Source organism: Mytilus californianus, unplaced genomic scaffold (assembly GCF_021869535.1).
Source record: "Mytilus californianus isolate M0D057914Y unplaced genomic scaffold, xbMytCali1.0.p SCAF_6, whole genome shotgun sequence".
In the NCBI taxonomy this organism is placed as follows: Eukaryota; Metazoa; Mollusca; class Bivalvia; order Mytilida; family Mytilidae; genus Mytilus; species Mytilus californianus.
The window spans coordinates 42,929,403-42,956,417 of NW_026262712.1; the positions used below are offsets into that span (position 1 = coordinate 42,929,403).

At 31.6% G+C, this 27,015-nt stretch overlaps 1 protein-coding gene across 4 annotated transcripts in view; it reads left to right on the forward strand.

Moving 5' to 3' along the window:
• LOC127705285 (uncharacterized) overlaps nucleotides 1-14,856 on the forward strand; it is a 32,806-nt gene extending 17,950 nt beyond the window's left edge. Inside the window, exons 10-14 of one of the 4 annotated variants that reach the window (XM_052209601.1) lie at nucleotides 8,791-8,826; nucleotides 10,735-10,779; nucleotides 11,577-11,621; nucleotides 12,419-12,463; nucleotides 13,622-14,856. In XM_052209601.1, coding sequence (XP_052065561.1) covers nucleotides 8,791-8,826; nucleotides 10,735-10,779; nucleotides 11,577-11,621; nucleotides 12,419-12,463; nucleotides 13,622-14,412 — 962 coding nt within the window. In that variant the 3' untranslated portion in view covers nucleotides 14,413-14,856. The remainder of the gene's footprint in view (nucleotides 1-8,790; nucleotides 8,827-10,734; nucleotides 10,780-11,576; nucleotides 11,622-12,418; nucleotides 12,464-13,621) is intronic. The other 3 variants (XM_052209603.1, XM_052209602.1, XM_052209604.1) reach the window with 3 other exon arrangements.
• Nucleotides 14,857-27,015: the final 12,159 nt, after the last annotated feature.

Below are 27,015 nucleotides of genomic sequence, written 5' to 3' on the forward strand. Positions count from 1 at the left end.
TGAAGGTGATGTTTTTAGAGAAAACTGTTACTTTTAGGCACACTGACATTTTCTTTGTACAGTCATTGATTTGACTCCATTTCATCAGCTTTCCTGCAAAAAAAAACAATATGAAATAGTATTCCTGTTCATTTACATACATGCAAGTATAAATTCAAAACAACGTTCAAACCTATGATTGCGTTGGATAAAAGCGCAATTTTTATACTTGGCATTCAAAAAATATTTTGGTAGAGGGGTCTAAATAAAGCACATACAACATTTTCCAAAAGACTAAAAAAGTGAAAAAGTATATTTTAATATATGTAGTACAAGATTTCTATTTTAAGGCGTTTTCTGACTTCATAATTAGTTTTCCTTCAAAATGTCTACACCTAACTCTTTATTTTCAACTAAGGTTGTGAATCATGACAGAATTTCGGGTACATTTGTATTCCCATAAACAGGATAATCTCGAGGTAAAAATATTGAGCAAAATAAAAAAAACTAATATCAACCAACGAATATTTTGGAGGAAAATCTAAACTAATTTGTATTTTGTTTTGGCTAAGGATTGAGCACTTAATACATACATAATAAACCCAAACAAACTAACCTGCTCTTTGGTCGGGTTATTGTCTGCTTTACACATTCCCCAATATTTCCATATTTCAGATAGTAAATTCATGATTATTTTGTCAAAATGACAGGAGGACAAATTGTTCTTCCAATAGAACAAACTTTCCAAACGATTTTTTTCGAAAGTTCAGATTCAAAACAGAGAAGTGAAACATATGAAACCAAGAAAAAGAGGTTTGTTTATAATTAACTGATTGTTTGCTTTCAGTAGCAAATATTGCATGCATTTTTTAGATGAGGATGATTTGGTTATAATTCATATGGGTATTTTCTGAAGTGGATTATTCTGGATAGTGGACAGGAATTACGACTGCCGCTTGCCCATCTATAGCATGGGTTTCGCGATACAAAGCGGTTTACGGTTGTGATGTCAATATATGAGTATCTTCATATTCACTGCCTCAAGTAAACTCCAGTTATAATAGATGCATCAACCGTTATGGGCAGATCTGATTCACTGAGTTCAGTCCGTTAAAAGCTATTAGCCAAAAGATACAAGTCAAACTAGTCATGATAATGTACTTTGAATCTTCTGGGAACATATGAAAAATAAAGATATGCATGTGTGAGGTGTGTGCTCATTGCGAAACCCAATGTTGTTGAATTTTAAGTGTTTTATCAATAATGGTAATGGAAGTGCTTAATTAGTGATGATCCAGGTTTCTCCAAATGTGGTCGAAGTGCTTAAACCAGATGTTTGCGTCAATCAATGTATTTGCAGAAAATCAGGAAATATATTGTGATCAGTGCTGTCATCCAAACATTTTGAGAAATAATAAATAATTTTCAAGTTCTGTGCTTGTGTTAATTTGAAATATTTCAGTAAAATTTATTCTTGATTATTTAAACTCTTTTTTTCAGTAATTATCATAAATAAAACTGCTCCAAGGCTTTCATTTTTTTTTGTTTACATATCATTCTATAAATTATTTTCAGCCTTTTTGTAAAATGCCTTTCAATTGTTTCAGGAATTTTGTAAAATATCAAATATTATGTATAATGACGGAATCTTGCAGGCATTCTAGAAGATTCCTAAAGTTTTCAGGCATGTTACAAAATGCCTAAATTTAGAAAATGCCTGAAACATATATATGTGAAGCTAGGAGCCGGTAATCTGTTGTTTGTTCTTGTTAATGTTGCTGTTAGCCAACATGTTTATTTAATGATCGAGCAAAAATTTCTCCTCTGTTTTCAATTGTTTCACATTTTTTAATCCTCAGGCCTTTTGTAGCTTACTAAATGGTTTTGCACATTGCTGTAGGCTGTAAAGTAACGTTTAGCTGTTTGAATCCTTGTCCTTTGCTATTTGGTGTATCAAATGTAGAAGTTTATTTTGATGATAGAATCAACAGAACATAGTTTTTATCAATATTTGTTACCTTTTCTAATCAAATATGCTTTCAAAACTGTCAAACCATGATGAGAACAATTGAAATTACGAAATGATGAAATGGAAGGCATTGCCTTGACAGATGGTTTAAGGACATTTTCATCAATTTCAACAATTTTACGGTTGTAATTTGGTTGTTTCTTGAATCAATTGCCTGAAATAAAAATTTATTGTACTATAGAAAAAATATATAATCGATCTATGAGTATGAGTTTTATAGGTCTAGGACGAAAAGGTTAACCGTAAAATGTTTTTTTTTATTCCCATCTGTACATCTGCAGTCTGTCTTATTTTAATGTGTTACTTATTTCAGTGCTCTTTTTTTTAAATTAATACAAAAATATGTTTACATGTTGATTCAGGTTAAGTTATAAAGTAGAAAAGGAAAACTATACAAACACATCCTCAGATCAATGTCTTTTGATTGAGTTAAGCCATTTCAATTGATATTTTATAGTGTGTCTTTCTATGTTCTGATGTTACACTATTTTGTTTTCAGATAAGTATGAAGGTTGGTACCTATTAAAACGATTAAACCAACTGCATTTGTTTGCACCTGTCCTAAGTTAGGAATCTGATGTTCAGTAGTTCTCGTTTGTTGATGTGGTTCATTCGTGTTTCTCGTTTTTTATATAGATTAGACCGTTGGTTTTCCCGTTTGAATGGTTTTACGCTAGTCATTTTTGGGGCCCTTTATAGCTTGCTGTTCGGTGAGAGCAAAGGCTCTGTGTTTAATACCGTACTTTGGTCTAAAATGGTTTATTTTGACAAAGTGTGACTTGGATGGAGAGTTGTCTCATTGGCACACAATCCACATCTTCTTATATCTATTGAAAATATTAGCACTGGAAATTGGAAGGACATCTGGATATTTCTGTGGAACTTTCATAAAATTTATTAAGTGTTGTTCAGAAATATCCATTAATAGATATAAGAAGATGTGGTATGAGTGTCAATGAGACACCTCTCAATCCAAGTCACAATTTGTAAAAGTAAAACCATAATAGGTCAAAGAACGTTTTCAATTCAATTCTTTTTGAGGTTGAAATCTAAACTCGACAACAAACATGGCAAATCAAAACCTTTAAGCGAAATAGTATATCATATATTATTTAACCCTGCCACATTGTGTGTGAATAAAGGTCGTTGGTTACCTGACTTGAAATATTTCACAATTGGTCTTTAACGTTGACCAGCATTATAATATATGGCATGGGTTTTGCTCATTTTTAAAAGCGACCTATACATTGCTTACATTTAAATCATGCACATCACTTGGATTATTTTGGGTATGCTTAGCACTGAGTGAAATATTCAATACGTGTACTTGATCCCTGATCATTTAATTGTCATCCTTATAAATAAATTATATGTAATGACTCGTTTAACAGAGCCGGTATACTTGTCCATTGTCTATAAACACCTTATCGCTATTTAGTCCAATCCGGAAAATAACAGTCACTTAGACCAGTTCCTGTTTAGGTCAAGCATTGCAAAAAACAAAGGACATCTGAAACAAACTGAATCAAACCATTTAAAAGTTTGATAAATTATGATCCACTTTTTTTTAAACACAAATTAAACTAAAAAAAAATGCTTTGTTTAAATTGTTTCATGTTTAAACATTGTTAAATATGTCTCTTAGAAAAGTTTTATGCATAATATATATTGTTTTAATAAAACAAGGCACCAGATAGCTTCATCTCAGAGGCAGATTAAGGGGGGTATGGCCGGCTCGCTTTTGTAGGAAAAATTTTGTTGATTTATTTAGCGATTCAGTGAATCATAACTGGAGCAGGCCCTATCTTATGAATATTTCTTGATCCGTCTCTGCAATTGGATTTAAAAGTTGTGTAATTTCAGAACTTATCCGGATTTGTATAAACAGCGATAAGGTGTATTGTGAATTCGGCATGAGGGTGTGGATGGGGGTTCACAGAATGGAAAATATTGGGGGAAAATATAAATAATAAAAAAAAATAGACCTTAAAAATAAAGAATATAGAATAACAAATGAATAATGTGGTCCTTAAATGTAAAGAATGGAGAATAATGGGCAAAACATATACAGAATAAAAAAAAATGTCCTTTAATATACAGAATACAGAAATGAAGGACCCCCATTGATACCCTCTTGTTAGCTACGGAACCGTAGCTCTAAGGTCCTTGCGATATGTTTTGTTTATTTGCGGACCATAGAGCTACGGATTTTTTCCTATTTCAAAACATTAATAATTGCGACCAAGGTTCAGGTCTATGGTCTGCAAATAGTCAGAAAATAGCATAAGAACCTAAGAGCTACAGATACCCCCCTGCATGTTTTGGTTTTGGATTGATGTATCACTTACATTTATCCTAAAAAAATCAGTAAGTATCACACACATATCATAAAACTGTTTCATTTTATTATCAGTATTAAATATTGTTACATACGTGTTCCAACCGGCAAAACATATCCAGTATTTCTGTAAATGATTGTAACATATTCTACCGCTTTCTTTCTATGTGCAGAAATAGACGTTAATTTGCTCCTACTTTGTTTTTAGTGTGCATTTATCATTACTTGAACGTCAAACGATTGTTTTCTACTCCTGTTTGCTGATGTTTGATGAATTAAATTTAAATGTGTTGACAAATGGTAGTTTTTCAAGAGGATTAGAGTCACACTGCATAAGCCCTAGCTCTGCAAAAAGTATTGGTCTGTTGCTTAAAACTGTCCAAGTTTAAGGGTTATTCTGGATAACAATTTTTTGGTGCAAATTTCCTAAAGAAAGATCATTCTAAACACCATATTGATTGTGTAGATCTCAGGGATGGGCACGATTACTGACACATGTAATCGATTAATAATCGATTACGTGAAGGATTTTTGTGCAATCAATTAATAATCGATTACTCTGATTTTTGTATGTAATCGATTGCAATTGCATTACTTATCGATTACTGTCAATAACCTGCTATAAAATAATGAAGAAAGTTTAAACACAATTATGTTGCTCAACTTATTTAGGTGGAAATTTAGAACTTTACAAAAACAGCTTTTAAAGCATTGTTTCCAAATGTTATGTTGACAGTTGTTTTCTAGATGGAAGCTCTTACAGATGATCTAAACTATTTAAAAATTCTTGTGTGAGGGATGATAAACATGAGAACATTCCTGAAATGACATCGACCATTGCATCAATCACTTCTTTATATTGTAGCTCATTTTCTCCATAGTTGGCAAATTTTTGCTGTCATACTGACTAAAGTTTAATATTAACTCATTATTAACAGGTATATTTGAATATGATTCATTACAATGTGAGAGGTCTCCACTGAAAAAAATTATATAAAAAATAAGAATTAGTTCAGCTAATTTAAAAAGATGGAAATTTATAATTTAAATTACATGAATGAATTTATCCTTTTGTTTGGATAATCCCCTTAATAACAGGTTATAAAACTGCCAATGGGGAACAATTTTAATCCTAGGGCAATATAATGTATTAAATCTCTCACTTAATTAGACATAATTGAAATCAAAACAAAGTCTGTATCTTATTGATCAAAGTCTACAATCATCTGATTAGTAACAACAAGAAGGTTGTTTAGAATTCTTTGTTTTCTATTCAAAATCATAAACAATATACATTTTTGTGTCAAAATGGGATACATGTATCTATTACCGAACAAAAATGTCAATGCATTGGTTCATTGTCAAAAGGATTTGTATTCTTTCCTAATTTTGACATCATAACATTATGAAAAATCAACAGTTTATCTATTCTAAGCTAAAATTCGAACTCTTATTGAAAATTATGCTTCAAGAAATTGTATTACAAATAAGCTTACTACTTCAATGTAGTACAGAACTTAACTTAGACTACATGTATTTTCCTATTTTGAATCTATTTTCTTAATCTTAACATTTTTTTGTTAAATATAAAAGGTCTTAAATTATTGACAAGCATTGAAAGTCATTTGTTTCAAAAGCTGGAAATATAGTAAAAATTTGTTAGGAGATCTGGTTAATCATAATGCAGCTTGAGACAACAGATCTAAATGAGGTAATTGATAAACTCTCATTATTGACAAGTAATATTAATACATTCTATTTTATCAGTACTATAAACTGATGGAAGCATGCAGTTGTCTATTTTCATTTAAACTAGGTTTTATTTCATTAAACTATTTTACTAAAGTAATCGAAATTTTATCGAAACGTAATCGATGATTACATCCTAATTTTTGCTGTAATCAATTAAATTACGATCACATGTAATCGAAAATGTTGTCGATAACAGATAACTGTCAATTATTTGAAAAAATGTAATCAATTACAATCGATTACGATTACAGATTACGATTACCCCATCCCTGGTAGATCTTCTCTCTCTTATTACCAAAGAATTCCAAAAAGGGGACATAACTCACTTCAGTCCGTTTAGGAGCTTTAGTCTGTACTTTAGTACTATAGATATTTGATATTAAAGGAGATAAGATTTGCTACTATGTTTTAAATTGTTTTTAAAAAATAAAGGTGATACATTTTCCTTAAATTTTGAATATTTTTAATATTTTTGTAAAGGTCTGACTAATACAGCCATTGTATATAAGGGTAAGGATCAATACAATATCTATGTGGGTGACATTCAGACATATTGCCTCAATAATATTTTTGGGTCAATTTAATGAGAAAACAACCCCTAATTCATTTTTTCATAATGATATATTATGAAAATTCTGCTTTTTTTAAATAAATGAGGGGCAAAAGATACCAGAGGGACAATCAAACTCATAGATAGAAAATAAACTGACAAAGCCATCGCTAAAAAAGAAAAAGACATATAGACAAATAATAGTGCACAATAAACAACAAAGAAAACTAAAGACTAAGCAACACGAAGGTCACCAAAAACTTGGGTGATCTGAGGTGCTCCGGAAGGGTAAGCAGATCCTGCTCCACATGTGGTTCCCGTCGTGTTGCTCGTCTTATTACAAATCCGGTTAATAGTCTAATTCTTAAGGTCACATTCGTGAAAGGGAAGGGGATTGTAGTTAGAACATAAGGAACATATCCGATATCGTCTGTGAAACGGTTATTCCATAACGGTCAACTAACTCGTGATGGCGTCCGTAAAATTTACGGAGGTATAATTTCAACATGCTCAAATGGCCAAAAATCTAGTAGTTTTCAGTAAAAATACTACTTTTAACTACACTTAAATCTAAAAAATAGACTCAAATTTTATCAATATTTATTTTTAATGATTTTTACACCTGTATTATCCTTAACACAACTGCTGCAGTGACAGATATTGTATCAATTTGTCTAAATTTCTTTCAATAAACGGTCACTTGCTGAAATACACAAAAACGCCTATATAATCCAAGGACAGCCTTGTTTCAATGGCAACAAGAACATGGCGATACAAATGCTTGTCTGTTTTATGTTCTTATGGTTCATTCCTTTAATTTGAACACAACAAAAAAATATCTTTAAAAAAATAGTTTTATTTTGTGTGTATACGACCTAAACGTTAACTCTTTGTTATCAATATAGGGAGGTATAAAGTTTTGAATGGTAAAGTCAATAAATATACTCATATGTTTGTCTTCTTCCTCATAACCCTACACGTGTTATTTATACTTGTTTATCGTTTCCCAAAATAATGAAGGTGTTATACGTAGTAAATCAGCCAAAACAAATCCGACAAATAAGTGTATCAAAATGGGATTATCTTAATCACAAACCACAAAAAATGTCTTTCTTGAAATCTTCTTTTTGGTATTTGAAAATGAACAAAACTCTTTTAATAACAAAATACGTTATCGTCTATATTTTTGACATATTCATCATGTTCATCAGACATATCTTGAAGATAATTCTAGGAACACAGCTAGCTTGTCATACCGTAAATGCAACGAAAATTATGGCTCAAATATTTCAATTACGATGTTTTATATTGATTACGAAATTAATCATACAATGACGTAAATTAAAATTATTGTATATCTATTATAAATTCTCATTATGAGTTAAAGTGAATCAATATTAAGAAAATTATGCGGAGTTGTATTTGGCCTCCGAAATTACAACCAAATACAAATGGAACGTATGTTTCATTTCTTTTAAATTATATTTACATTTAAGGTAAAGTGGTTCCCCAAGTTACGTTGATTTATATTTGTTAACTATATCTTTTTTTTTGTAGAACAGCTCATATGTCTGCTCTTTTTTTTGCAGAAAGCTGTTTTATCTGGTAATGTCATGTGTTAATTCGTAGTTCAATTAGCATTTAGCGTGATTGTAATTAATTGATGATGTCTAAAAAAAAATCCCGAGTACTATATAAAGAATTTGATTAAGTTTAAGCTGATGAACAATCGAATCACCAAAAAAATGATTTCAGCTGATGTTATCATTTTAACTAGAATTTCTGTTAACATAAGTCATTTAAGTTAATTTGAAGTGTTGCCATTTTTGTTTTGAAAGTGTTTCTTATTTTCATAAATTATTTCATTATTCTGACGACATCACGAAAAATAACAAATCACTGTTCTTTATCGTTGATCTTAATTGGACTACATTACTCTGTGTGATATTTAAAGATCTGATAGTAAAGACTGTAACATTCACATAGTATGTTATTTAGCAGTATGTTAATTTTGGTGCGTTAGCATTAAATTCTTTGGCTAAAGACACTTCATTATCTCATGTTACAACACCAATGTCCTTTTGTGTATCAATTATATAGTTGTGTACCTTAACATATTATCTACATATAATTATATTTAAGCGCCCACAGACCTGAAAAGTCCATCAAGACTACCAGGTATTGTTTAATATATATTTACGTTAAAAAAAACATATCACAACAGCACTTACTCTACACTGTTTAAAATATCCATTTGGTCAATACAAAATCAAACATGGCAGGCAAGAACCAAAGACAACCACTGAACTACTGGTTTTTTAACTCGGGCCAGTTACATTAACAATGTTGCGAGGTTTAATATATTTGAAGGCGTCAACCCTTCCTACATCAAGGACAATGGTGTAACTGTAAAACATAAAACATCATCTGATTGAAACAAAATCAAGTACTCGCAATGCGTTTTGTACTCCTATTGGCCGACAAATCAGTCAATGATAAGTTGGTGGAATATCGTAAATATTACACGGAACTCCTTAAGAATATGATTATACTACATGTATGAACTACATTCAAAGATGTATGCTCCACAGATAATCAAATAATGAATAGTAATGGTACTACCACAGATCAGCTCAAGGCCATTTCTGCACATTTGTTGGTACCTATGTGTAATAAATGAATGTTTTTGTTACCCAAAGTACCCCCCGCCAGCCAACCCAACTACCTCCCCCTCCCCCGACCCGACCCCATCCACCATAAAGCAACTCCAATATCGTTTACTTTCGGCTTCTAGTTATTATACCTCAAGGAACAAAGTACTGTATGGTATAATATTTTTGATCCGTCTGTCCGTCAATTCTGTACGTCCAACAGTCATTCCATTCATTAGTCCTCTTCTTGGCATCGCAACTCTTCTGAAAATACAAATCAGAATTCATAAAAGGTTGTTGATACTAAGGATATACTATGAAGATGTGCATATCAACATCAAATTATAATTCACTTAATTTCTAGGAGTTAATCCACTTTGAACTTATAATTTTGAACTTAATATACTATTGCAACAGTGTGTCAACATAACTCCTCCAAACCCACACAACAAAATTTCATAAAACTTCGAAGATAATAAGGATATAATATGCATACGTGCATATCGACAAGAAATTATGATTCGATTTTGGAGTTAAGCCATTTTGATCTAAGAATTTGGCCTAAATATACTACTTTTTTTAAGGGCCTGCTAAACCCGCCTCTTGGTGTTTGATTTTTAATTAAACAATTTTATACACTCCAAAAAAAGTTAAATTTACTACTGTTTTATTACACACGTTTTTTTTTTTTAAATCCCTGAAAGTTTAGTAGTAAAAAACTATTTTAGATAAAGAATATTTGACGGTTTTGTTTTGAGTTTTTTTTTTTTTTTGTGTAGGTATTCAGTATATAGCAGGGACCTTTTAAAAATGTTAATGTCTGTTCTTAATGTTGTTTATTTTTTACGCTTTTTATACAGACAATATCTTGGAAATTAGTGCAATTGAACATTGATCTTAATTTGATGGTAGTTGCACTGTACAAATATTTTACGATCTGACCAAAATAATCGAAAAGGTGATGTGCATTTGAGTGGTAAATAATTTAGCCGTTATTTAGATAAGTGCATTAAAAATGAAATATTATGGTTAATAAAGGCAACCATATGCCGCTGTTCAGCAGTCATGAATAGATAAGAGAGAAAATAAATCAAGGAAACAAACTAAAACCGAAGGGGAACACATCAACTTTAAGAGAAAAACAACGGAACATCAGAAACACTGATTTCTTGACTTGGTACAGAACATTTTAAGAAAAAATGGTGGGTTGAACCTGGTTTCCTATATGGCAATGATAACACTTCGTGACAGGAATATAGCACAAACAAACACAAGAACACTTAAACCAGAGAAACACATAAATAAATCATATAAAAAGTTCGTTAATAACATAAAAACTGTATTTTAAATTCCCTTCACTTTGGGTAACCCACTTTTTTCTTTGCAGGAATACATGTTTGTGTCCCTTAACCTATATTGATCTATCTTATTACAGATGTTATAGATAGAAGAGACATACCCAGTTTCTCAGGACAACAAGGTATGGTTTGTAATCTGTTAGTTCAAATGCTATTCAACAGGCTCATTCTCTTAGCTCTGAGTACTATATTTGTATTTGACATTTAGATCTTATCATGCTTGATATGTTTAAAAATATGTTATATGCGTGACTATGTATGTGCTTGTGTGTAGAGAGACACAAAAGATGAGGTTGGATGTTTTGCAAAACTTTACATACTACTTTGATGGATAATGTTGGACTAAAATTTGCTGTAATATCATTTTGTAAATATACCTCCCTCTTTCAAAGCTTTGATTCAGTAAAGGCAGCAGTAGTTTATCGCTGTTCAAAAGTCATCAATCGATTGAGAGAAAACAAATCCGGATTACAAACTAAAACCGAAGGGAACATATCAACTTAAAGAGAAAAACAACGGAACAACAGAAACACTGAAGTGCAACAAAATAAAACGCCAACAGACATAGACATGGACTATTTTATAAAAACTGCCATATTTCTTACTTGAAACAGAACATTTTAAGAACAAATGGTGGGTTGAGCCTGGTTTTATGGCAAGCCAAACCTCCCGTTTGTATGACAATGTTACAAAATATCAATAAAATGACAACACTACACGACATAAATACAGTACAAATAAACGCAAGAACACTCAGCACAAAAAAAAACGCATGAATAAATAATATAATAGAAAGTAAGTACTATGTAAACCGAATGTTCAATTCCCTTCAGTTTATATAGAGGATAGGTAATCCACTTTTTTGGTACAGGAATCCATGTTTGTGTCCCTTTACCTATATTGAACTATCTTATTACAGATGTTATAGATAGAAGAGACAAACCGAGTTCCTCAGAACGACAAGGTATGGTTTGTTATCTGTTGGTTCAAATGCTTTACAACAGCCTCATATCCTTAGCTCTGAGTATTATATAATTATGTATTTGACATTAAGATCTTATATTCATTATCTGTTTTAAAAGTATGTTCTATGCGTGAATATGTATGTGCGTGTGTGTAGAGAGACACAGAGGTTGAGGTTGGATGTTTGGCAAAACTTTGCATACTAATTCAATTGATATTGATTTACTAAATTTTGCTTTTATGACATTTTGTAAATATACATCCCTCTGTCAAAGCTCTGCTGCAATAAAGGTAACAGTAGTATGCCGATGTTCAAAAGTCATAAATCGATTGAGAGAAAACAAATCCGGGTAACAAACTAAAACAGAGGGGAACTTATTTACTTTAAGAGAAAGACAACGGAACAAGAGAAACACTGAAGTCTAACGAAAACAAGCACAAACACACATATAAACGGACTTTTTTATAACAACTGCCATATTCCTGAATTGGTACAGAACATTTTAAGAACATTGAAACTAGTTGAATGGCTACTCAAATCCCCCGCTTATATGGCAATGTTAAATAAATATCATTAAAATGACAACACTACGTGACAGGAAAACAGTACAAACAAACGTATGAAAATTCAACATAAAGAACCGCGTAGATAAATAATATCAAAGTACATTAATTAAGTTACATGTCAACAACATGTTACATATTCCATTCACTTTATAAAAGGTCGATTAACCGTCTTTTTTGGTACAGGAATACATGTTTGTGTCCCTTAACATATATTGAACTATCTTATTACAGATGTTATAGATAGAAGAAGAATACACAGGTTATCAGAACATCAAGGTATGGTTTGTTATATGTTGGTTCAAGAATTATCTGTTTTAAAAGTATATTCTATGCGTGACTTTGTATGTACGTGTGTGTTGAGAGACACAAAGGTTGAGGTTGAATGGTTAGCAAAATTTTACATACTACTTTGACGGATATTGTTTGATTAAAATGTTGTAATAACATTTTGTAAATATATCTCATTCTTTCAATAATCTAATTCAATGTCCGGAAATGGCTGTACCTTGTGTTCTCTTTGAATTGGTCTTCTTTCGTCATTTGAACATATTTTACATTCAGGATAATCAAATATTTTATCCGGGAGTATCATTGAAAAGACATTTAGGGTCAAAATGCGCTATTTCTTCATTAAATTTGATACCGTTAATGTTATTCGAACTGTAATTCGAAAAAAAAATTACTGCATTTATCTTTTTTTATCTGAAAAAAAAACTGTTTGAATTAATTCAAAATAGGTAATCATTTGTCTAAAACACAATTAAAATCACTGAAAAAGCTTCTTACAATCATCAATTTTTTTTTTCTAAATAATATGTTGTTGATGTATAAATTTCAATTTCAATTGTATAAAACTATCAAATGGCCACCACTTTCATCTTTTAATCAATTGGTTATCTAGAAAATTGTAAAACATCGACGTTTTACGGCTTGCAGCGAAATGACTTGTCACTGCAAGTGATTTATATCGTGAAATTGAGCCGGTGATCATAATATTATTTTACAAAATACAAACGGAAATTCATGCATAAACAAAATATAGCTTTTTTAAAGATAGATCTATGGATTTAAAATTGGAGATTTGATGTTTTTAAGACAAGAACTATTCTAGCCAAATGCATATGATTGCTATAGAAATGAAAATATTTTCATGATTAAAATATCGTTTCACCATCAAAATGTATCGACCTATTTGCTCCTAATTTCACTCTATAAAACAACATTGTCTGTTCTATAGTCGGGTTGTTGTCTCTTTGACACATTCCCCATTTCCATTCTCAATTTTATTGGTCCACGAAGATTTCTGCTTATGAACAGAACCAATCACGTTTAATAGGCATTTCAAAATAAGTCATTATATAGTGTGAGTGTCAATTGTCTCAATCTTACAATCAGTCTTTTGTCATTATCTAAAAATTGTATTTCTTATTTTAGATTGCATTGATCTATTTTTTGACTGTGTCATTATAAATGACATGATAGTTCTTACCAGTTATAGTAACTGTGAACTACTTATTCGATATACTGATGGACGTGGCAACCGAAAAATCCGTTTATCTGGTAAACCAAGATGTATGTCAATAATTAACGATGACCATATCGCTGTCTTTTACATTAAACCTGTCGCATTGGAAGATGGGCAGATAGGAAACATAGAAATAATTGACATCAATAAAGGCCTAGAAAACACCATAGCAGATGTGTGGGAAGTTGGATGCATGACTTGTCAGGACGGGCTGCTATTTGTTGTTATTGATGGACGGAAGATAACTGCAATGAATCTGTCAGGTATAATTGTAAGATCGTTTTCGTGTCCTTCGGGAGATACCAGTAATATTTCATCTAATGAAACGAAGCTATTCCTTACTGCCTCTGCCAAAAATGTCTTATACTGCTGTGATTTGTTCGGATCAGTCCTGTGGGAGTTTAAAGATGACAGCCTGAGAATTCCATCGAGTATTACAGTAGATCCAGATCACAACGTGTACGTAACAGGTGATCGTTCAAAAAATGTCATTATAGTATCGACCGATGGAAAGTATCATAATGATATCCTCCTAAAAGACTGTCAGGTCACCTTTCCGATTATCATACGTTATGATACAAAAAGAAACCATCTGTTAGCGTACAATTGTGTTATCGGCGAGGCTTTTCTCTTTGGTGTAAAACCTTCATTTACAGAAAACTGTGATGTGAATTTGGTGAAAACAATAAAACTTGTATAGACCGTAAATGGTATATTCTCTCATTGGTTTCGTCAAAAAAAAATAATAATGCAAATGATTAGATAACATAGAAAAAAATCACTATATACCCACTGTCCATGTGTAGAATTTTGAATTATTTTCTTTCAAAACTGAAGAAACAAACATTATTTGAATTTTCTCTAAATGGATATTGTCAGTATATATGGAAAAGAGTATGAATCACCCAGATGTAAAATGAAAAATAGAGCAAGATAAACGATATCAAAACTAATAATTAAGGATGAAATGTACTAAACATACGTTGCGGTATTTGTAGTGATGACAGCAATATTAAGTAGGCGGATAGTGATGGCTTGACATCCGTGAAAAATAGCATGGCAAGATTTTACACAAACATACAGTTTAGAAAATACTTGAAAAAACAACTGATGTTAACATTGGATACAAGAAAGGTATGGCAGGGTCAAAATGGTAAAATGATGCCGTTTTCAGTTCAAAATAGCGTAATTTTCAGCCTCATGAGGTATCCTTGACAGCAGTTCGCAAAGCGAAATTTCTGTTCATGTGTGATAATAATTATAAATTCATATATTTTATTTCACACTTATTGTAAATCTAACAGGCCTCTAGTTCAGAATCAACTGGTTGTCCACTTAGTACAACTACATATTAACCTAGCTTAAAGTTTGGAATTCATTTATCATTGTTTGCTTTGATTCTAGGGGGCAAATCATTCACGCGTATTGAAGACAAGAACCAATTACCACTAAAATAATAACAGGTATTGCAATAAGGGTTCGGAAGGAAAAAGAACGGTCATACAATTCTTCTACCCGGAAAAAATATTGTGGGGGAAATGGCTAAAGGACACCGGTCGGAAGAATACCAAAATGAACCCATATGTTGTATTATTGCGAGATTTCCAATGAGGTAATTTAAACATATTTTATTGTCCAAAAACATTGACAATAGGATTAGACACAAGTTTTGAAACTTAGAACGTCTTCTCCATTACAGACAAATAATAAATAACCGAACAAAATAAAATACATAATAATAACATCATAAACAATATTAATATGGAGACATGAAATTAACAAGAACTTAAACGACATGGCTCATCGATTTCTAAAAGTCGAGTTGACCGTCAATTTATTTATGATAGACCTAGTAGGTTGTATTAAATTTGGAATAAATATTCACTCAAAAGGTAAGTTATTATTTTAAAGCAATTAAATTAAATTGTTGTTGTCAATTGATAGGATTTTGTATGTAAAACCAAATTGATGATCCATGTCTTTGGAAAAAATTAACAATTTCATTCGAAGTCAACAAAAAGTAATTACATTATTCATGTTATTATTGTTATATATTTAACCGTAATGTCTATACACTATGAAAAGCGATTGGTCTCTTTGATATAATTCTGCACTTTTGTAAAACTTAGCGTGTTTATGTTCATATTAAACATATCATAACCGTACATTAAAGTTTCCAAATCAGTAGGTATATTTTCTTTTCTAAGTTCAAAGAATAAGATATTCCTTTGAGCTGTATAATTTTTACATGAAAGGAAATAATGTTGAGCATTTTCATATAAATAACCACATTGACACATTGCATGCTAGATTTAATATTTGCGTGATACAGATCCATGTTAAGGGCACTGCATTTGTTTCTTAATCTTGCGTGCAAAACATTTAAATATCTATCGCCAATAGAGAAATATGTAGGGGGTGATTTGTTTTTATAATATTTCTGTTTAATTTTTAGTTTAAACATATTTAAAGACAGTTCATTTCTAATACTTAAATCGAGCGAATTCCACAGTTTAATACTAGATGGAATAAATGATTCTTGATAAAGGGACAGTCTGCTAGAGCTTTGGTATATATTTTGACTGTTTCGTATATTGTAATTGTTTGTTTCTTCAACTGTATGGGGTATTAAATCTAATAAGTATTCTGGAGCGTCCTCTTTCATAATTTTGTAAAATAAAGTTAATTTCTTAACTTCCCGTCTAATCTTTAACTTTTCCCATCCCGTCTCTAAATAAAGTGATTGAGTGCTAGCATAGCTTGTTAAACCAGTGACAATACGTGCTGCTTCCGGTTGTAATTTTTCTAATCTTTCAGAATTCAACTGTTCGCAATTATCCCAAACTTCAGAAGAATATTCTAGAACGGGCCTAATAAAAGTTAAATATATCTTTTCTAAATATTCCCTTTTTAGTCGGAATTTCAAACGTCTAAGAACATTTAATTTTTTTGATACCTTTTCTATTAAAGAATCAATATGCTTGGTCCACTTACCGTCACTGCTAAAAAATATACCTAAATGTTTGTGACTAGTAACTGTATCTACCTGAACTCCGCCAAAATCATAAATCAAGTTATTTTTTGAATTTTTGTTACTTAACAACATGATATTAGTTTTATTTATCATAGATTGAAGAGTAGTTTCATCTGGAGCAGTATGTCCAATAGGTGTATCGTCTGCAAACATTCTACTTAATCCAATCATATTATCTGCAATGTCAATAATGAATATTAGAAATAAAAGAGGACCCAGTACCGAACCCTGTGGAACACCAGCTTTAAGATTACCTAATTCGGAAGTCGCCTCTTTTAATACTACCCTCTGAGTTCTATTTGTTAAGTAACTTTCAAGCCATATTAACAGATTGCCTTTTATACCATATCTTTCTAACTTGTGAAGTAGGCCCCTTATCCAAACTCGATCGAATGCCTTGCTAACATCAGCAAAAGTTAAACTTTTATAAAATTTATTGTCTAAAGCATACACGATAGAATGGTACAACTCAATTAGTTGATGAAAAGTAGAGCAGCCGGGTATGAAACCAGACTGAAATTTATACAAAAATTTATTAGACACTAAATGATTGAACATATGTTTATATATTATTTTTTCTAGTACCTTGCTCACGCAAGAAAGAAGTGATACTGGTCTATAATTAGACGGCATTGACTTATCTCCATTTTTAAATAAAGGAATAACATATGCCAATTTCCAATCTTTAGGAAATATATTTTGAGAGAGCGATTCATTAAAAAGAATACATAAGGGAAATGCAATTTCATTTTTTACTGTTATAAGCATTCTATTACTGATTTTGTCTGGACCAACAGCTTTATTTGGATCTAAAATAGAAATAATATCTTTAACGTCTTCTAAAGTTACAGTAATTTCTGACAAAACGTTAATACCTCTATCATCGAAGTCAGGCAAATTTTTGTTTTCTTCATCTAGACTAGCTATTGAACAAAAATATATATTTAGAATATCAACTTTTTCTTTTGCATCATAAGAAAATTCAAAATTATTACTAGGGTTTTGCATCGGTAGAATATCATTTGAAGATCTGTCTTCTTTTAATAAGGAGTTTATGATTTTCCAATATACTCTACTATTTGTTTGCTTGAGTTCATTTAAGTTTTCATTAATATTTTCATGAAAGTTTTGTTTAATTTGTTTCTTCAAATTATTCACTCGATTCCTTTGGTTTCTTAATTTCTTTTCGTTTGTAGTGCTTTTATTTTTTTTAAATATTTTCCGAAATCTGTTTCGTTTTCTTATTTCTTTACGGAGATTTGAATTAAACCAGATTTTATCATTAGATCGAATAATTACTTCTTTTTTCGGAATGCAAGATTCAGTCACTTTTAAAAATTCGTGCGTAAATATATTGCAAGATGCAATGAGGTAGTTTTTGCAAAAAAAAAAAAATCGCATTATGGTTTTTAGATGATATTTTTTGTAATTAGCATTTCTTTTAATCGAAAAATTTCATCTTAAGTTATTATCTTTGGTTCATCATTCGCAACAATAAGCAAATGTATACATTTCTGAATTTACAGTATTTTGCATCTATCATGCTCATCGCGGTTTAAACCCTACAAAAAAGCGCCAATACAATTTTGACTGATATGGACGTTCCTTTCAGTCAACAAAATTATCTGTCCTCACAGCGATTCCTATAAATTGTGTTGTTTGGTCTGAGTTTCATTGTTCATATTTTGTCTGTATATCAATCATTAGCAATAAGAAGCATTTGCTTGGTTCAATTACGAAACAAATTCCAAATATGAATTTAAGCATTCTGCATTCCCCAATGAAATCTAACCTCGTGAGTTTCATTTGCGACGTCCTTAGTACTACTTTCAGGGTCAATAACGAGATTGTTATTTTGATTCATTATGTTGACATCGATAGTTTCGTATAAAGCTTCGCCTCTAATGTGTACGTCTGTTGGATCAATATTAACTATTCGATATGTCCTGAATTTTTTATGATTCTCAGATACTTTTCTCCATTTATAGTAAGCTAATACAATTTCAAGTACGAAACAACCAACTGCTGCTGATGTATATGCTAATATATATTTTATCGACAATTCTGAAAATAAAAAAAAAAATCTGGTAAATTATTGCTGTTATCAAGATTGTGAAGTATGTATTTACACAATAAAAAGTAAAAAAAAATATTTATTGTCTTTAATAAAAGATATATCAATGGAACTAAAAAAGTTTTAAACTATATAATTTGGACACAAAATGAAAATAAGGAGATGTGGTATGAAGTTCAAATGAAGTGGATGTAAGCAACTATGGGCAACCATACTACCTTCAATGATAAAACACCATACCGTATACATTGTAGTCGCCCATAATAGGCCTCGACATGAAAAATATGAAACAGTTTAAGTGAGAAAGTTAACGGCTTAATTGATAATAAAACAATTTACGAAAAACCAATTTGACAAACATGAGCAAACGACAACCAAATATCTGCATGCTTCTGATTTGGGACAGTTCATATAAAGAATGTTGATGGGGTAAACATGTTTGAAGGCGTTAACCCTTCCCTCAAACCTGGGACACTAGTGTTACGGCAAAACATATCGGTTATTAGTATCTAAATGTGTACGAAGAGAAGGAACTAAATTTAATTACGATACCAATGTCGCAACAAAGCCCCACAAGTCCAGGCTGCCGTTTCATAAAACAATCGCTAATAACAACAAACGTAGATTTTAGCGTGTAATTAACGACTACATAACGATTACGTTTACGTGCGTTTCATAAAGCATACGTAGACGAATCGTTAGAATTTTTAATCGCTAGACAATCGCTATTAGCACGGGAATCCCAGGAAATCGCACTCTTTATCATTAGAGAAACATATACTAGCAAACGACGGAGAGCAATAAAAGAGTCCAAGCCAAAGAAAGTCCCATTTAAAATTTTTCCTCCAGCAAGGTAGACATACTAATATTGTTTCCTATTTATTTAAGAATAATTCATGCAAGTTCTATATTAGTTGGAAATTTTCACATGACCTCGACCATTTTATATTCTGATTTTTTACAGTATGGGTTTTGTTCACTTAAAAGCGGTGACCTATAGTTGCGTCTTAAACAACTATCATTTCCATTTTAATATTCCTTTGGTATTTTTCGCCTTTTAAAAAAAAACCATCAGCATAAAATAATTTTAAATTACTTCTGCTTCATGTGTATCCAAAATCATGTTCGATTTATTTTGATATCGTTTTTTGTGATTGACACTGGTTCGTAATCTCTTTCTTTCCAAACATCGGAAATCTGTCATTTTATCTAATTTCTCTTTTCTCTAAATCCTGATCATTCTTTTAAATGCATTTTTATTTGCATGTACAAATACGTAAAATGAGAATATGAAAATAAGAAAACGTGGTATGATTGCCAATGAGACAACTCTCCACAAGAGACTAAATGACACAAAAATTAACAACTATGGGTCACCGTACGGCCTTTAACAATGAGCAAAACCCATACTGCATAGTCAGCTATAAAAGGCCCCGATATGATAAAACAATTCAAACGAGAAATCTAACGGCCTAATTTATGTACAAAATAATGAACGAAAAAAAAGTATGATACACAGAAACAAACGACAACCACTGAATTACAGGCTCCTGACTTGGGACAGGCACATACATAATGTGGCGGGGTTAAACATGCTGGCAGGTGCCCAACCCTCCCACTAACCTGGGATAGTGGTGTAACAGTGCAACATAAGAACAAACTATAAAAATCATTTAAAAAAGGCTAAACTCTTACTTATACATCCCCACAACAAAAAGACACTTAAGTACAGACCTGAGAGTACTCGCAATTACTGACAGCTAGTTCAAAGCCAATAACAACTAATAAAAAAACTCATACATCTTAGACTAAAAGAGTAAAATATTCATAAGTCTTATTTCTTATTTAAAGGTAAAGATATTCTCTAACCTCTTTTATTTTCTTCAATTTTTCAGGACTTATTATTACATGTATACTCCCAAGCTTCTTTTAAAGCGGAGGAATAAAGTTAAAGTAATGGGAGAGTCCGTCCGTCCTTCTCTCCTTGTGTCCCTCTTTTATATACTTTACTACTCTTCAACCGCTAGACAGCATGGTGAGTGCCTTTTTCAGAATCTTAATCATATATTCTGCACCTTTTATTCTGTTTTTTTTTTTTTGTCATACTTATTTTTGGGGTTTTCCCATTAGATAATCAAAGACTTTGCTATAGATTTGTTTTTGGAGGTTCTAAAATTTATCCTGAACTGGTACTCGACTTTTGACTCACAATCAAAGTTTAACTTGAAGATTCTCTCGAACTTCAACTCGAAATCTAACTCGATAGGAAGCCACGCTGGTAGTAAACAAGATTAATGCATTTTACCACCTCGCAACTCCTAGAATTTGTGTTCCAGATATAATACACGGAAAGAGTTTTGAATACCACAAAAGGAACTGATAGGATTAAGTTTTATTCATGTATGATAAAACATGAGGTGTGAATGTTCGTCCAGTAGCAAGTTAAATGCATGTTCAGGGTGAGAACTTATAATTATGAGATATGATTATATACCCTGCTTTTTACTAGGCCGACATAGACGGATTTTTAACATGCTAGTTCACTGGGTAATAGTTCACAGGAAAAACATGTCACCTTATCCGCACATATTATTCTTACTTAGGACCTACCATTCTTTGATAATACCCCAAATGCCACAAACTAATTGGGGAAGCAGCAAATACCAACTTTTGTCTTTGGTTTGAACTGGCTGGGAATCGAATCCACGGCGTTTGTCTTTGGTTTGAACTGGCTAGGAATCGAATTCACGGCGATCCAAATATTAGTGGACATTTTGTTTTATTTTGAGGGTACAGCTATGCACAAAAAATCTTTAATCGATATTTCATCTTTTCAGTTCATTTAAACTGTATAATGTTGACTTGCAGGAACATAGATCAAAGTACTGAAGTACTGAACATCGGATGACCGCAAGTTCTTGTGGATTGTCAAAAGCACTTGTCACAGAAAAAAAACACATCTCTATACCTGAATCTGAGGTTAATGTACAGAGATATTTTTTTCTGAGACAAGTTCGTGCGTGGATGATGAATAAATGACAGGAAATTCAACCTCACCGTAATAACTATTATATTGTAGTGATACAAATCAGTATACACTGGTTTGTTGTTATATATATATTTATATAACAGTTACATGTATATATAATTTTCATCCATTTGTATATCATTCTATTCTACTATCTTGATAAGAGTGCAGTGCAAGTGCATGGTGGACACTCTTCTGTAAAAAGTCGATTTTTCTAAAAGATTGGATATGAGTAGGCATTCATATTTTCCAGCAAAAAACAATCTTCCATGCAGAGTTACCGTCCTTGCCGGGATTGTCGCAAAATGTTCTTGAGATATTCTTCCGCATACTTTACCATATCAATGATTTTTTACTGATATATATATATCTAACGACAAAACATTTTCATATTATTAATTTATGTTCTAAACAAAAATATTGTTATCAGTATTCATTGAAGAGATGTATTTATAACAAACGATAAGGAATGTTATTTTGCAGTCGTTAATATCCGAGTATTTATCATGTTTATAGATCGGTTACAAATCCAAAACGAAAGTTACGTAATGGAAATCTATGCGATAGCAATATATCGGAATGCCCTCACGGTCATCGCGATGTAAAAATTAATCAGTTAACACAGAGGGAAATTAAAATCATATTGTTTAGATACTTTTAACTACAGTAAATGTCCAAATTTATACCGTAACCTTCCATGAAGGTTTTTCAAAGTAATAATTGTCTAAACACGAGGGTCTTAAGAGCCTGAAATCGCTCACCTGTATGTTTTGTGTAGATCTTTCTCCAATGATTTTAAAATTTATGATATTCAAAGTATATTAATACATGTTTAAACATGCCATTTTATGTTTCTATTCATCATACTTTCTGCAAAAAAAGTTAAAAATTAGTTCAAAATTATCTTTTAAGGACAATAACTCCAGTAAGGGATGAATTTACAATTTCAGTCATTTGGCTTTATTGTAGATCTGACTTTGTTAAACACTTTTGCTGTTTACAATTTCTCTTTATCTATTATATTATTCAAGGCAACCAAAATCTGTGAAATTTCCCTAAAATGAACAATTTCTGGACAGTAAACAAACATTGGGTTGTCAAAATGGTCTGAAAATTTCATGTCAGTGCTTTAGGTTTTGAGATATAAGTCAAAAACTGCATTTTCCCTTATGTTCATTTTTTCAGCAACGGTGAGCATATTTTTTTACACAATATACATGTAATATGATAAGACTTGTCTGGATTGGAATGAGAGAAATTAAGAATTCATCATTTTAATTGCATGTTTTGAATTTTTGTGTAATTCTGATATAAGATTGTACAGATTAAAAAATGTACCAGTACACAATTTTTTTTAGGGGCCAGCTGAGGACTACCTCCGGGTGCGGGATTTTCTCGCTGCGTTGAAGACCCATTGGTGGCCTTCGGCTGTTGTCTGTTCTTTGGTCGGGTTGTTGTCTCTTTGAAATATTCCCCATTTCCATTCTCAATTTTATACATTTTTGCTGAAATATAAGGTCACCATCACCAGCCAAAAAGCTCATTTGATATAGCATACATCTTTCTAATTTCAAAAATATTATTTCTCTCGTTTCATTGTGAAAAGGGCACTAAATCAACGATCAAAAAGATAAAGTACCGTTTTACATACTGTCTAAAATATTTTGCTTATCCCTTTGGGCCATGTGAGCCTATGTCATCACTTGACGTCCGTCGTCGTAAATTATTTAAAAATCTTCACCTCTGAAAAAACTGCACCAAATACGAAATTTATTTCGCGAAAGCGAGACATGGCGCCGGCGTCAACTTTAGGTACAGTCTGTGGTTAAAAATGTTTGAGACATCAATTACTTTTTTCAAACCTAAATGGAATTTTATGAAATTTGGACGGAAGCTTGTTTCAGTATCCAGAGCAAAACTTGGAAAATAGTTATTTTTAGTTTACCGTATTTTTCTTATAGAAGGATTTTATTTTTTTACAGTTAACATTCAAATTTAGTCTGAGGTTAAAGTTTTTCAGTCATCAATAACTTTGTCAAACCTACACGGAATTTCATGAAATTTGGACAGAAGCTTGTTTATTAACATAAGACAGTATCCAGAGTGAAATTTTGAAAATATTTAATTTCATTTTTCCGTATTTTACTGATAAATGGACTCAGTTTTTTTACAGTTAACAAGTAGATACAGTCTGGGGTTAAAGTTTGTTATACATCAATTACTTTGTCAAACCTTCATAGAGTTTTATGAAATTTGGCAGATGCTTTTTAATAATTAAGTGAAAATGTCTGAAGCAAATGTTTGAAAAAATATATATATATTTTTTTTCATTTTTAGTATATTTCTGATAGATGGACTTTGATTTTTACGGTTCAACCTGAGATTAAATTTTCATGGATTGTAATTAAATTTGAACAGACGCTCATCTTCAAGACTAAGAAATAGCATCTAAAGAAAAAGTTTGATTTTTTTTTTAAATTCTGTATTTTAATGATAAATGGACTCAATTTTTAACACCCAGTCTTTGATAGAACCATGCAAAAGGTTTATAAGTGGTCCACATGACTTGTCAACCAAATGTAATGAAATTTTGCACATATGTTATGATAGTCAAGAGAAAAAAAAAATCTAACTTTTAAATCTGATTTAAGCTGTTTTTAGATTTTGCAGCGCCATCTATTGGAAAAGGCTTAATTTCCCAAAATTTCCACAAAAATGTCATAATTTTGTTACTCTGATTATGCTAGATATGGTTATGTTTAGCTGATATATGGATTGATTTTTACAACAAGCATCATTCGTCCTTCGAAACTTGACAAAATGTTTTTGCTTGAGTATAGCTATATTTTGGGGCTGACCGGTCTAAAGAGGGCATTTTGAACATTTTTATGGATACTTCCTAAAAAGATCAATAAAAAGACATGACATCTTTTGAAGTACTAATGATCTTTTTATTGTTTTAAATATTTCTATAAAGGTTTACATGTGTGCTACAAGTTTAAGGATTTTTGAGCTGGGGTCTCCTACACAGTTACCATGGCAACGGAATAAAACTGTGTAATTTTCACGTATTTTTCACAAAACTTAAATCATGACAACTTATTTATCTTATGACACTGGCTTATGATATTTGGCATGAAGGTGTATTACAATAAGACAGTGTATCTCATAAAAATTAAAATCGTCAAATTACCTTGACCTTTGACCTCAAGGTCACAATTCTTGATTTGTTTACATGTTCTTATCTGGAGCACACAAGTGCTTGACACACAATGCAACACCTCAATATGATGTGTCGCGTATCATGGATGATGACCTTGATCTTTGACCTTCAAGGTAAAATGTTTAATTTTATATGTCACCCTAAAACCAAACATATTGTTTCTTGCCATGTCAATATGAAAATGAAGAGATGTGGACTGATTACTTATGAGACAACTATCCACCACAGTTAAAATGAAGTAGTAGTAAGCAATTTATAGGCCACTGAACGTGCACGACCTTTGCAGTGCAGCTAAGGGTTTGTACCTAGGGGTCATGCCCCGCCCCCTCATATAATAGTGTTGTTATTTAGATTTATCTAAAAAAAAGAACCCCATCCTTAATCCATATTTAATCTTAATTGCCTTTCTAGTTCTTCAAGGGGGTGGGCATGCATGCCCTGCCCCGTGCTTACCATTGATGGTAAAATAGCTTTAAATATGTTTATATCCCTACCTCTAATCATATATATATTCTCAATCAGCATGACAACACCTTTGAGTACCATATATGTTTTTGCTGTGGTTCGTGACCCTTATATACACTGTTCAAATACCACCACTAAACCATATACTCTAATAAATATATCATGACTACATTTGTAGACCAGTTAGGTGTAACATATATTTTGTCCCTCATGCCCTACCCCACTCGTTTATAAACAATTTGTAAATTTATTGAAAACTGTATATTTCCACGCTTTAATCAGATATTCTTACTTGCAATGGCAATCTTTTTTTTACCAGAGTGACTTCTACAGGGGAGACATTAGTTTTTATTCACTAAAATGGTTCTACCTAGTTGTTATTAAATTCAAAAATAATTTGGTAGAATTCTGACATCATGCAGAAAAATTTGAAATACTGTGAATTCAGAACTTAATGTGTAATAAAATTATTTGCGTATTCATGGTGACTGTCGAAAATGTGAGATCAATTAAAGCAAATTTAAATTATATTGAATATTGTACAAAAAAAAATATGCAACAAAGGTCATGTCTTAAACTTATTAAAATACCACATCTTCTTATTTTTATATTTTATGCTTTTTTGAGCAAGGAGAAAAAAAAACTTGAAAAAAAACCTCGTTATGAAGGCATTTGCGATCGCCTTAAAAAACAACTCCATATAAAATGTTTCCACTAAAAGAATGGTTATCCTCAAGTTAGATCAGAAGCTTATTTGGAAACTTTACCTCAAAGAAAACAAATGAATTGGTGAACAATTCTAATAAAGCGGAAACAGTTGATGAAGCAGATGTAGTACATGATTCAGACTTCATTGAAGTACTACTGTCAAATATTGAATATATTGAACATTAGATCAGCTGAGGACATTATAACGAGACATTTTTGCTTCTTCTGTGTAATATATGTGTTTATATAACAGAAGTATTTGTGAATGTATTATGACATGCATCTGTTGCATCACAATTTGATAGTCAAATGATTTTCGTGAGTGTTTGGTCCTTGGATCCAGCATGCACTGTTAATTCAAGTCTGGCAGTTGAATTCTAAGTTTGACTACATTTTGACAGTCTGAGAATCATATCTACTTTTTTTGTAAGCACCAGCTTTTTATCTAAGGGAACAGATTGCCCAACTATAAAAATACAGTCTCTGAAAAATTTTTCAAAGTACAATTTAAGAACAAAGGGCCAGTGTGACCTTTCCCCATCAATTGGCGTCAGTCGTCCGTTGTGGTCGTCCGTTAACTTTTACAAAAATCTTCTCCTCTGAAACTATTGGGCTAGATTTAATCAAAATTGGCATCAATCATCATTGGGGTATCAAGTTTTAGAAATTGTGTGCGATGACCACCTCCCTTTTTTTCCAACCAACATGGTCGACACGACTAAAAATAGAACTTACGGGGTAAAATGCAAGCTTTGTCTATTATCTTGAAAA